This window comes from Sceloporus undulatus, chromosome 3 (genome assembly GCF_019175285.1).
Source record: "Sceloporus undulatus isolate JIND9_A2432 ecotype Alabama chromosome 3, SceUnd_v1.1, whole genome shotgun sequence".
In the NCBI taxonomy this organism is placed as follows: Eukaryota; Metazoa; Chordata; class Lepidosauria; order Squamata; family Phrynosomatidae; genus Sceloporus; species Sceloporus undulatus.
In genome coordinates this window covers 169354591-169368528 of record NC_056524.1, presented here as the reverse complement: position 1 = coordinate 169368528, position 13938 = coordinate 169354591, and the positions used below count along the sequence as shown (strand labels likewise).

General features: G+C 40.0%; 1 protein-coding gene across 1 annotated transcript; it reads right to left on the bottom strand.

Moving 5' to 3' along the window:
* Positions 1-3130: 3130 nt before the first annotated feature.
* Positions 3131-12001, bottom strand: SRGN (serglycin). Its single transcript, XM_042456138.1, has 3 exons — positions 11851-12001; positions 5654-5801; positions 3131-4148 (listed from the first exon to the last, which is right to left on the bottom strand). Exons 1-3 carry the CDS (start codon positions 11954-11956, stop codon positions 3938-3940), a joined length of 465 nt encoding a protein of 154 aa, XP_042312072.1. The 5' UTR covers positions 11957-12001; the 3' UTR covers positions 3131-3937.
* Between the last annotated feature and the right edge of the window lie 1937 nt (positions 12002-13938).

Here is a 13938-nt window from a genome sequence, read left to right as displayed (position 1 = left end):
ATACTATAGTTCAGTGGTTCCCAAACTGTGTCCTTTTAAGAGATTTTGGACTTCAGCTCCCAGTGCAGTCCTAGGCTCTTGGCCAACATGGCTGAGGCTTCTGGGGGCTGAAGTCTAAAATCTCTTAAAAGGGCACAGTTTGGGGACTGTTGATCTCTACACTAGAAATAGTGCAGTTTGACCCTACTTTAACTACCATGGCTCAGTTTTACAGAATCCTGGGATTTGGAGTTTGGTGAGGCACCAGCACTCTGGCAGAAAAGGCTAAAGGCCTTGCAAGACCACAAATCCCAGGATTCCGTAGGATGGAGCCACAGCACTTAAAAGTGGCGTTAAACTGCATTGTTTCTATAATGTAGATGAACCCCAGGTGTTGTTCGGGATGTTTAGTCTGGAGGAAGGCCCACTATTACCACAGTACCCTCTTATAGCACCGCTATTCCAATTTAACTCTCAAACTATCTAACCCTATTACTGCTGCCTACTCTGAGCCATTAAGTGTTTCAGTGCAGAGTGTTGTCACACTTCCACTAAGATCTTCAAGCAGAGGCTGGATGGCCATCTGTCAGGGATGCTTTGATTGAGATTTCCTGCATGGCAGAATGGGGTTGGACTGGATGGCCCTTGTGGTCTCTTCCAACTCCATGATTCTAGCAAAAAGACCTTCCCTGCGGCACCCTCTCACTCTCTCTTTGGCCATTGATGGGTCCAGCTGGTTTCCCCTTCCTGGGAAGCAGCAGCAGGAAGTGGGCTTTAGCTGAGTGCAAAACCAATGTGTGCTTTTGTAGCTCATGCGGCTTAACTGTTTGCTAAAGGATGCTTCTGCTTATCATGCTCAGCAACAGTAGTGTGGCGATCTGAATATGAGACCATGTTTTTTAAAACCTCTTGGAGTGTGGTTTGTAAAGAAATAACCATGCCAGTCTCTTGTGGCATGAAAAGGAAGGAAAATGCAAGATTCTTACAGGAGGATGTAGATGTAGAATTTATAGTCTGCATTGCTGAGAGAATCCAAGAATCATCGTCTGCTGTGACGATTTGAACAACTTCTTCGCAGATAAAATCTCTCGGGTAAGGGCTGATCTCGATGCAGGCATTTCATCAGAAACAATAGGAGAGGTGTCCAGAGCTTCCGTGGACTCTGTTATACTGAATCACTTTGAGTTTGTACATACCAATGAAGTGGACAAGCTCCTTGGAAGTGTTAGGAAGACGACGTGCTCTTTCAATCCCTGTCCCTCTTGGCTGGCCGCCCAGAGTGGTGATGCGGTAACATCATTATTGCAATGCATAATTAACGCATCACTCAGGGAGGGAAAATTTCCATCTAGTTTAAAACTAGCAATAGTCAAACCGTTGCTTAAAAAACCCTCCCTGGACCCCCTGATAAGAAACAACTATAGGCCGGTCTCACTACTGCCATTTTTAGGTAAGGTGGTCGAGAGAGCAGTTGCCTTCCAACTCCAATCTATCTTGGATGAAACCGATTATCTGGACCCATTTCAAACTGACTTCAGAGCGGGATATGGAGTTGAGACCGCCATGGTCGCCTTGATCTCCGTCTGGGCATCAACAGGCGAAGTGTAGCCTTGTTGGTGCTATTGGACATCTCAGCGGCTTTCGATACCATCGACCATGGTATCCTTCTGGAACGCCTGAGGGAGTTGGGCATCGGGGGCACTGCGCTCCAGTGGTTCCGTTCCTACCTCTTGGGCAGATTCCAGACGGTGCAGTTGGGGGACACTTGCTCCTCTAAGAGGTAACTGACATCTGGTGTCCCTTAGGGAGCTATCTTGTCCCCCACTTTGTTTAAAATTTACATGAAACCGCTGGGAGAGATCATCCAGAGACATGAGGTGCGGTGTTATCAGTACGCTGATGACACCCAAATATGCTTCTCTGTGTCTCCAACTGATGCAGTATCTAAGGATGGCGTCTCTCTTCTGAATGCCTGCCTGGAGTCAGTAAAGGGCTGGATGAGGGAAAACAAACTCAGTCTGAATCCAGAGAAAACGGAAGTACTGGTGATAGGTTCTCCAGGCCTGGGGAAGGAAATTTATCCACCTGTCCTGAATGGGGTCACACTTCCCCTGAAGGACCAAGTTCGCAGTCTAGGAGTACTTCTGGACTCGTCTCTGCAGCTGACATCTCGAGTGGATGTGACGGTCAGAAGTGCTTGCTATCAACTTTGGTTGATACACCAACTGCGACCCTTCCTGGGCCAAAAGGACCTTGAAATCGTGGTACATGCTCTGGTAACCTCTCGCTTAGATTTCTGTAATGCGCTGTACATGGGGCTACCCTTGTACCAAGCCCGGAAGCTTCAGCTAGTACAAAATATTGCAACCAGATTGGTCACCAGAACATCCAGGTTTGACCATATAACACCTATTCTGAAAGATCTTCACTGGCTGCCTATTCGCTTCCAAGCGCAATACAATGTGTTGGTTATCACTTATAAAGCCCTACATGGCTTGGGCCCGAGTTACTTGAGGGACCACATATCCCCATATAATCCGCCCCACACACTTAGGACATCCAGGAAGAACCTGTTGGAAATTCCATCTTCCAAATACGTTGTTACATCCCAGATGGCCTTTTCAGTGGCGGCCCCACAAATCTGGAATGGTCTTCCCAAGGAGCTCCGTCTTGTGATCCCCCTGGAAACATTTAAAAAGAGGCTTAAAACCTTCCTCTTCTGTTTAGCCTTCCCCGCTGAAAAATGAAGTTGTGCACTCCCAATCCCATTGACTCTCTACCTTACTCTCTTGAATGATTGTTTTTTAAATTTTGTATAATTTGTATTTTGCATTTTATCTATTTTATGAGATGTTGTAACGGTTTTATTGGTCTGTAAACCATTTTTATCTAAGGAAAAGCGGTATACAAATAAAATTTATTCTAACAAGACATAATCTAACCCTCTGTTTGCTATATTCCAACATCCCGGGAAAATGTATTTTCCCCCTGTCTTGCGTCTTGTGGATTTTCTGTAACCATGGATTGCTTGTGTCTTAGTTTTACCATTTCCATTTTTCACAGATGTTCTAGTCTGGATCGTATGTTAATAATACGCTTCTGACAGTGTGGCAAGTTTACTTAGCCTAATATCTAAGAAATGAAAAACACATTTTTAGATGCACCTCAGTTTTAATAGAATTATAGTTATGTAAATGCAAGTATCAGGGTGAAATGCTTCTAGCACCATACAGTAAAAACAAAATACAAGATGAACAGATTTGCAAGCATAAGTCCAAGTTATATTATAATCAGAAATAGCATGAGAGATTTAGGCATTTAGAATAGTGCTGTTTGTCAGACAACAAACAACCCATTCCAGAGTAGTACAACATTATTATTTTGTGCATTACAAAACCAACCCTTTTGCTTTTTTATTAATGAAGGTACCTCAAAAGCTTCCTATTTTGAAAATTGTTATATAATGTTATGTAAGCTTCCTTGAGTGGCATAAATCAAGGGGTAGCCATCAATGGCAATAGTGCACAGCTCCTGTTTCTTGTGTTGCTGTTGTGACCAGCTCCCTGGGTACATGAAAAGTATACCCCAAAATCTCCAGAATGACATGGGACTCCTCTTACTGATTTCTGATTCTAGCATCACTGCATTTTATTTTATATTTAGTTGTCTTTTTTCCCTTCATCTAACTTGCACCTGAATATATATGTCTGATTATTTCATGCTGTTTTTACCCACAACTGTAAAAAGGGATCACAGATTTTGAAATGCTGGTCTACATCTCTGAAGAGGAAAAGCTTGTATACATTACAGTTTATACCAAAGAAAAGTGCTAAACATTTAAAGGCATTTATTTGCTGGTTTTATAGTTCATACAATATTTTTATCTTGGTGTAATTATATTCAGTCATAAAACACAAAAGGCATTTAAGAAATAAGATCACAGTAGCCAGAGCAGATATCACAGTCTGTTTTCGTGCAGGAATAAACCTTCCTTTGTTAATTTAAGTTTCAGTTTCTGATCTGGTTGGTTCATTTTAAACTCAGGAATACTGGGATCATCCATCTCATAGTCAGTGCCTGACCCAAACTCTGGATCTACTTCATTTCCTGATCCGTATTCATCTCCAGAAAGCGTAAAAGTATCAGGATGGTCTTGAAATTTCTTCATTCTGCAACACAGATTTTAAAAGATTATAAATCTCTGGATATAACACCTCCTCTATCACCCTACCAATACATCCAGGATAAACTGAATCAACTTTATGAAATTTAAATGAAAGTAATTATTTATAAGTCTTTAGTCTGTTAGAACTGTAGACAGTAGGAGACAAGACTGTGGTTTTGTTTGAGTATGAATTCCAGCTAACTGGGGTCCATGTATCTGTATTAAATAAATTGTCTGCTCTCAAAGACAAGATATAATTAGGTTACCATATACATTTCATAGTATAAAGAACATGGTGGCTGGATATAACCCTTTCAGGGACAAGATAATGCAGTTTATGTAAAATAGGTGTACAGTGGACCCTTGTTATACGCTGGGGTTTGGACTGCTTTAACTGTCCTGGCTTAAAGGGAATTATGGGAATTGTAGTTTTGTGAGGCATTTAGCCTTCTCTGTCAGAGAGCCTTAGTGTCACAATAAACTACAATTCCCAGGATTCCCTAGCACTGAGCCAGGGCAGTTAAAGCAGTCTCAAACTGGACAATTCCAACTGAATTATTTCTGCAGTGTGTTTTGGACCATTGTTTTCTCCCCCATCTTTAATTGCATCCTTGGAAAGCAATATTTCTCAAAGCACTACAACCTGCTTGGCACAGATAAGGCAAGCTCTCAAATCAGCATTGCATTTGAAAAAATGAATATAGTATGTTGTCTTTACAATAAGAACACATTAGCTATTACAGTCTGTAATAAAAGAGGCTTGTGTGGTATTTGGTTCTGACAGTGACAATTACATTGTTAATACTGGCCATTTACAGAACTGTTAATAACAGGTGGGACAGTTGAGGAATAAGGTGAGACATTGTATATATTAGCTATAGAGAGTTGCCAAATGTTTATGGTGCTTCTCTGAGTTTTATTATTAAAAATAGATACAAATAAACACAAATGAATGGGGAAGGAGCTGAACTTGGATCGTACTAATAATAATAATAATAATAATAATAATAATAATAATAATAATTTGTTTTATTTATATACCGCTATTCCAAAGATCATAGCGGTGTACAGCAAGTAAGCCAATTAGCAAGTAAGTGTCAAAGAACAGAAAGTTGGATTTTTACTACCAGAAAAATAATAACAAGAACTGGACCTCCTCTAGCTCTTGCTTTAAACTAAGACTACTGTAGCTTACTTTGATGGGCTGATCAGCTTTTTCTAGTGGGAAAAGCTTTGCCCATTGAATTTTACCCATCATGCAGCACAGGATCTTCACCAGCAAAAAAGAAACAGTAAAACTATCTGCATATATTTTTTAGAAAGCATGTCATGATGTTTTGAATAAAAGCAACCTAATATCTACAGAAGTATATTTGACACGGTCTGGGCAGGTAATGAAATCTCTTGTGTTTTGCTCCATCACCCTGCAAACATCACATCCTTAGTTTGCTGCTCAAGAATAGCAAAGATTAGCAACGAGTCCTTGAAATTACAATACATTTTACATACAGTGCTGGATCAGCTTTCGGAGGGAGGATCATGTTAGCATTTCCATCAGGAATGTCAAAAACCGGTCCTTGTTCTTCAACGCAATTTGCAAAGCGGTCATTAGGTCTGCACCTCACTCTCATATATCGGCCTCTTTGGACAGGAGCCCCTGTTAAAACATTTACATATTTTAAAATCAGATATATTGATGAATTTCAGCAATTAAATGGTAACATGATAACACAATAATAATTTATATTGGTGCACTGTGATGCATCCAAGACGCAAGCACGGTGCCCAGTAGTGCAGATGCGACACCGCGCTTGCATCACGTACAGTGCCATGTATGGACGGCACCACGTAAAGATGGCGTCGTCCATACATATTACAGTTCCAGAGTGAGCAGTTGCCATGCACTCTGGAACCCTAATTTTGGTGCCGGCACAGCACTTTTGGCCTGTCTGTTTTGGGCCATTGTCATGTGCATTGTATTGGCTTTAAATATCTAATTATGTAGGCAGGCTTTTATATGGGGTGTGTGTTGTAGATATGTTTTTTAAAGAGGTGTCCTTGGGACTTCATGCCTCTGGACACCCCAGGGGCCACCCGGTCCCTTTCTCCCTAGCATCATTCCCGCAGCCGTCTGGTTGCTGCAGGAACGATACGGCACCCAAAAGGAGCTCCATTTCGGAGCTCCTTCCCACACTGAGCCGTTTGGATGCAGTGCATGTGTGACATCATCATGGCAGCCCCCATGTGGATGGGAGGCAGCCATGATGACGCTGCCGCCACGTACTAACGTTGCGGGGCAAAGTGACGGTCTGGACCAGGCCTAAATTTAATGAAATAAATAAATAAATAAATAAATGAAGATTAACTGATGGCTTTTCATTGTAGAAGATAAGGCAGTTGAAAAGATGAAGCCAATACAATCTACGTGTCAATAAAACATATAAATGCAGAAGCTAAGTAGGGTGAGCCCTGCTTAGTACTTGGATGAGAGACCACCCACTATTACCAAGTGCCACATTCATGGCATAATTCAAGTGACCTGGAGGCACATACAAGGAGAAAAATATCCAGAATTCACAGCACAAATACAATGCTCAGCTGCATATATAGGTCTTGCTCACAGTTCACATGCTAGCAGTTATACTTCACTTCCACCGGTATCAGGCACAGGTATTAAAAATCATACAGTGAAAGGAAGAAAATTCTACTGAAAGTGCCTGTATATATTACTATTTTTACTACATATGTATGGTTCAGACACACTGGATGACCTTGGGCAAGGTCCCTCAACTTCAGAGAAAGGCGACCCCCCTCTGAACAAATCTTGCCAGGAAAACCTCATGATAGGGTAGGTCTGAAAGGACTTGAACGCACACAACATCATCATAGTAACGCCTTCCACCTGTGTATGTCAATACATGAAGCATGCAGTAGATATATGGTTATTTTCCTGCCTTCTAAATCTATGCTTTGATTTAGGCAGGATATCCTAACATCAGGCTACATGTTCTCTCAGTTTTACTTTTCAGGATTATTTTGCAGTTTAGAATGGGATATTCCTATTCCATGGCTGGCGCCACCTGAGCCCATCCCCAAAGATTGCTGAACACATGTGTCCCTTACAACAGGTCATCTGATGGGAACTTGAGTCCAGTATCCGGAAGGTTACAGGTTTTTCAGCACTGCCCCATACACTTTCCTGGATAGAGCAAGGCAGGACGGAGTGAGAAACCTTAGGCCTTGAGACTGAATATGGCTTTTGTGGGCTTTGCCTCGTGCCACGCTCCCTTCCCCTTATATCCTTTGATGATTTTCCAGTGTTTGCACACTGTCCCCCTGACATTCATTCTGCAAGGCTGAAATTCCTCTCCTGAAGCAGAGCTGCTTTCCATTTACTGGCTGTGAGAAATAACTGCTGCAGGTGTTTCCTAGATGTCTTCAGACTTAAGCAACTGAAGTGTCTCAGTCCCGATGCCTTCCTTTTTGGCTTAACCACATTCCAGTATATACCTATTTTTCTTTCCCTTTGTTTGACGTTCAAAAGAGTAGAATGAAAACTTACAACTATGAAGAACTATTTGTGGGTTTAAGCATTCATTCCTCTCCTTAGGAGTATTAAATGTCTGTGTTGCAAATTTCATAGTTGTACCCATCTTTTGTTACTGATTTGGGGGGGGGGAGATGAGGAGGTCAAAGAACTATGAAAGTAGTTGCACTAGTTCAAGAGGGATATTACATTTCGTCTGGTTTTTCTCAAACAGCAGACTGTTTATAAAACAAAGATTTACAAAAGCAGCTTGGGCAGTGGTATGATCCTGCCACTGAAAGGGAGAAGAAAGTTCAAAACCTTTATTGGCTAGCTAGCACCTTATATAAACTGCAGCTCTCCTTTGGGTGCCAACTGTAGCAATGAATCACTTGGATACACAGATTCTATAGTATAAAATATGTTCATGCTGAGATAGGTCTACAATAGTATGGCACTAGTACCTGCAGTTCTCTTTAATTAACCCCCAGGATAGAGTAACTTGACAATTAAAAATCTTAATGTGGAACCTGCAACTGAACATTACAGCATGGAGTAAGATGGACAGAGGCAAAAGATGTGATTAAAAGGTTTGTAAAAGAGCATTTCTGCAAGTGTAGCTTGTTATGCAAACCTCTTTTGCACCTGGCCACCCTAGCATTCATGTAGCAGTTGGCTAGTAATGTTATTTTTTGGGTATTCTAATCCATTCTTCTCCCCATCTCATATCTCTCCTCCCTACCACATTCCCCAGGCTAATAATCATTGTTTCATTTTCAGTCCTTACCAAACTGCTTTTGGGATATTGTTCCTTAAAGGGGGGTTAGCAACTGTGGCCCTCAAGATGGTTGCCAGCATACAACACCATGAGCCCAAGATAATATAAACAATGATGAAGGATTATGGGAGGTAGAATCCAAAAACATTTTGAAGCCCAAAATTGCTCAGCTCATCCTTGTCTCACAGTGCCATTTTCATTTTTAAACATTTACTTCTGAAAACCTTAGTGTTCCCCTGACTGTTGCTGCCTCCATGTTCAGTGTTGATGGGTACCATTCTGCCGACATTAATATTACTTAGCTTTAGAAGACAGGATAAATGTAGGATAAACCTAGGGTGTCTAATTATGAATTACATTTCTTTTAAGTTGTTTAGGCAGTACTCCTATTCAGATTATCTGGGAGTAAGTCTCACTGAGAGTCAGTGTGGTGTAATGGTTTGAACATTGGACTATAGCTCTGGAGACCAGGGTTCAAATCCCCATTCAGCCAACAAAATCCACTGAGACCTTGGGCAAGTCACACTCTCTCAACCGCAGAAGAATGCAAAGGCAAACCCTTTTAACAAATCTTGCCAAGACAACTGTGTCGTAGGTTTCCCTTAGGTTCACCATAAGTTAGAAATGCTATCAATCGGAAACAACAACAATAACCATATCCCACAGAAAGCAGGACATCTCTGAGCCAACATGCATAGAACTGTGCTGTACATATCCTGTGTGGTGATCTCTTAGGAACAGAGCATCAGTTCCTTCACACTTACACAAACTTCCTTTACTACTAGAAAAAATACCTGAAGCCTTAACATAGGAGGTTGTAGGGCTTGCCTAAGAACTTTTGCTACCTAAGGCAGAACAAACTCATTCCAAAAGTAAAATTACTGTATATACTTGACTATAGGTCAACCTCAAGTCGAGGGCAGGTTTTATGGATTTTGATATGACCCATGGATAAGTTGAGGGTAAAACTTAGGGGCACATAATGAAAGATGTAAAGGTTGAAGCAAAGGAAAACAATACCAAAGAACTTACAAAAGTAAAGCAGGCAAATCTGTACTCATACTAAGGGCTAGATGGATGAGAGAGTTGAAGGGGGTCAATGCTTCCAGAGCAGATAAACTCTTGCCTTTCACCAGGGTGTGTGGGGTGTGTGTGTGGGGGGGAGGTGTATACACAAGTTAAAGTACAGTACTTACACTGACCTGTGGATAAGCTGACTCAGGTTTTTTGGGTCAATTTTTTAACCTAAATTTCTAGACTTATACATGAGTATATACAGCACATAATACACTGGGCCAGTCAAATAGTATTGATACTAGAGGAAAAAAACAGTCACAGGCACCACTCCTCTTCTCCTAATAGTAAAAATACAACCACGTATGAGTAACACCCCCAAACTGCTGCTTGAGACAGCCATCTTATTCTCCCTAATGTTAGGGCCAGCTCTGAGGAGCTGGATGTTATTTTAAATCTCGTCATCTTGTTCAAAATCATAAGCAAACCAATCAAAATACATGGCCACATGGTTCACCACTACTTTAAGCCAGGAACCCTATTTAATAAACCTCAGTTAAATAAATCTGGGATTAATAACATAATTGTTAAATATGAACATGTTAAATATTTTGGTTCAGCATGCTCAAATAAGCCTTGATGTAAAAGTCTACAGCAAGCCTTGGCCTACAAATCCTGGTTTGTTTGGGTGTAATTAATCCTAATCCTAATTTCATCTGTAACTTTACAGTTCTTTCTCCCATTTTTCCTGCTTTGTTTGCCTCCTTTTTAGGACAAACAAATGAAACGGAAATGAATAGGCTGCATCTACCAGCATGCGGTCCAGTCATGTTGCAGTATATTAAGTCAGGCTATGTTAAATAGATGTGCAAATGTGGCAATACTGTAGATATACCATAGAGGCTATTGGTTAGCAATATAGTTTTTCCCTCATCAAATTACCATTCTCCACATTTACCAGCTGCTTAGCAAAATATTTCATTCCCTAGAAAAACATCAGAGAGCTAACAAATTATACCTCAGTGCAACTGGAATTTTCATCCTTAAAATATTTGCTTAAAAGTTAGTCCATTTTCGATTGCAGATTTAGGCTATAACAGCTATTTGTAGTTAAACCCCATTAAATTCAATGTAATTTATTTCTGAGTAAACAAGAAGCCCAGTACATTTTAAGTTACTAAAACACTGAAGTGTAATTGAAACAAGTGCACATTAAGGTAAGTGAGCGATTTAAATTATTATTATTATTATTATTATTATTATTATTATTATTAACCTTTATTTATAAAGCGCTGTAAATTTACACAGCACTGTACATACAAAAATATTATAGATACAAAACAACACAGGGTTAAGAGATGTACATGTGTTTCAGATTATACATTTCTGTAACCGACAGGCTATACTTTAAACTACTATTAGTAATTTGACAAATATAAGACAATATTTAAGTAAGAGTAAAAGCAGAGCTAGAAAAAACTAGTAGTAGTAGTAGTAGTTTTTTCTAGCTCTGTTTTTACTCTTATTTAAATATTATATTTGTCAAACTACTAATAGTAGTCATTGTTATTTTGAAATACATCTCCAGAATCCTTCCAGCCAACATTAATTATTTTGTGTTGCTAGTTGAATTTATTACTAAGTAAGTCTGGCCAGGTCTACACATTTAACTTACAGAGACTAGAACATTTTGGTGTTAAAGTATCACAATTACTTTACATTTGAAAAGAACTATGTTCCTCTAAAGCACATATCTCTTCATACTCGAACACTAAATGCATAGTATTTTACTCAACTGTTACCCACCATTAGTACATTCCCACATCCTATGTAATTTCCCCTCCCAGTTCACATATCCATTGCAACTGTGGGCTACCCTTTGGAGTATGGTTTAGCATCACACTGTCCACTATTCATTTTGAAATGGGAAGAGGTTGACCACTTCCCGAATGTATTGTTCAAACAACAGAGACCACTTGAAATCCTTGGGAAATAAAGGCATCACAAAAGCATTAATGGCCATTCATTCTGCTTACAAGGTGATCTCCACATTCCCTTGTGAATTACTGTACTGAACTACCGCCACCATATCTCACTAAGCATAAAATTTGGGAAAGGGGGACATTACCTGAAACAGGTTGAACCGTACATTTTAGTATGCAATCCTATATCCACAGAACTGGGAAGTACCCACTAAAATCAGTTAAATTTACTTCTAGCTATCAGTTTCTTTCTCTCACTCTCAAAGGGGCTACAAGATGCCTTTCCTTACGTCTCTGAGCAGACATGTACAGAAGCATTAGTAGTCTTTGGTTGGCTTCCGCTATAATCATGCTACACAGCTTAGGAAGAGAAATTACAAAAAAGAACGAGCACTTGAAGTTTTACCTTGTATTGTGCATCCTGTAAAGAGGATTATACAGAGAGCCATGAAAATCCTCCCATTATGTCTGACGAGCATTTCTGTTTTGGCCTGCGTACCTCCACAGTCCATGAACCGTCACCAGTACTTTTCAAAATGCAACAGGACAAGGAGGGCAATTGCCTTTACAGAAGGTTTCACAGACCTCAGACCCAACCCATGACTTGCGTCACAACTTCCTGAGCACAGGAAAGTAACACATCTAGTTATAAAAAAAACAACCAGACCTGACTTCTACAGTTCTTGATCCACTTACCACAAGAAGAATGTGGTATGAACAACAAGTGCAAAGCTAGGCACGTCTACATAGAAGAAAGACCTACCAAAGCCAGTGGGATTTACTTCAAAGCAACTGTACAAAGGACTGCAGCCTCACTTGAAGTTTTTAAAATAAGAATGTTACCGCTTCAAGCTACAATCCTATACACATTACCTGGTAGCAAGTCCTATTAAACCCAGCAGAGTTATTTCAGAGGAGGTGTGTATATGATTGCACTGTTAAAGTGTGAATCTTCACTCACAATACAGTATACAAGAATTAAAGCTCTAGGTTTAGGGCAAGGATCTACACTGGCCAGTTTTGCGTGTGTGTATATATGCCTGTTATATATCTTCAAGTCACTTTTGATGTATGGCAACTCTAAGGTGAATCTATCAAGGAGTTTCTTGACAAGTTTTGTTCAGAGGAAGTTTGCTATTGCCTTCCCCTCAAGCTGAGACTATGGACTTTATCATATTTGAAAAATCGGGGGATTCAATAGGCATTATCCAGGGAAAGTAGCATGATCCCAGCTAAGATTATCACATGATATCACAATTACAGAGGGCTTATCCTGGGAATAATCAGGAATTAACCAGCAATAAATCACTAATGGGGCAATCCTGTGAATTATTTGTTGCTGGCTATTCACTGGTTATTCCCAGGATAAGCCCTCTGTAATTGTGATGCATGTGATCACACGTCTTTCCCTGGATAATGCCTGTTGAATCCCCCAATTTCCCCCCGTATGATAAATTCCCATGTTTCATGGCCATACGGGAATCAAACCCCAGTCTCTAGAGTCATCCAAAGCTTGGACCACTACACCAGTTTTATACTATCCCAAATATTTATTCATAATAAATTGGGGGGAAACAATTAAATATCAGTACTAAACATATTAAATGTGTGTGTGTGTGTGTGTGTGTTGTGTGTGTGTGTGTGTGTGATTAATATTGATGTTAAACTATTACAACTATTAACTATAACATTAACTATTATAAAGTACAGTCCTCCCACCCCTGCGTAAGGGGAAAATCGCATATGCTCATGCCCTATTGAAAAAAATGGGGCACGTGCATGCAGTGTGGTACGGCACATGTGCCACATGTGCATGCGCCATTGTTAACATTGCACTGCAGCTTCAGCATATGCTGAAAGCCATGGAAGAGAAACCCACATATGGCACGGGGTCACTGTATATGATAAGCATAATATAATAATTGATTAACACTAAATATTAATATTGTTGTTTATTTTACTTTTTTAACTTTGGCAAACCATCATGACATCTTCAAAGGTACACTAGTAAGTGTAGATCTGTAAATTAAAATATTACTTTTGTCTTTCTTTTCTGAACATGTGTGTTCCTGGCTGAGCTTCCTAGAGTTGGTTTATTTTGGAAAATAAAGCAGTGAAGCCTCAAATCTTTTAACATTACTGGACATAGAACACACAGCTAGGAAGAGATTTTATTTTATGTAGTAGAATGAAAGCAGAAATCCATGTTATTTAATTTTTTTCTACTACCTGCTCTCTTGATCCTATTCCCTCCTGTCTCCTAATCTCTATAGCCCCTTCTGTTCTGCCCTCGCTCCTCTATATCTTTAATCTCTCTCTCTCTCTATGGGTTCCTTCCCTTCTGACTTCAAACATGCTCTCGTTTCCCCAATTCTGAAGAAACCCTCTCTCGACCCCTCTTCTTTGTCTAGCTATCGTCCAATTTCTCTTCTTCCTTTTCTTTTTAAGGTCCTAGAACGGGTCGTTTATTCTCACTGTATTAAGTTTCTTGAAG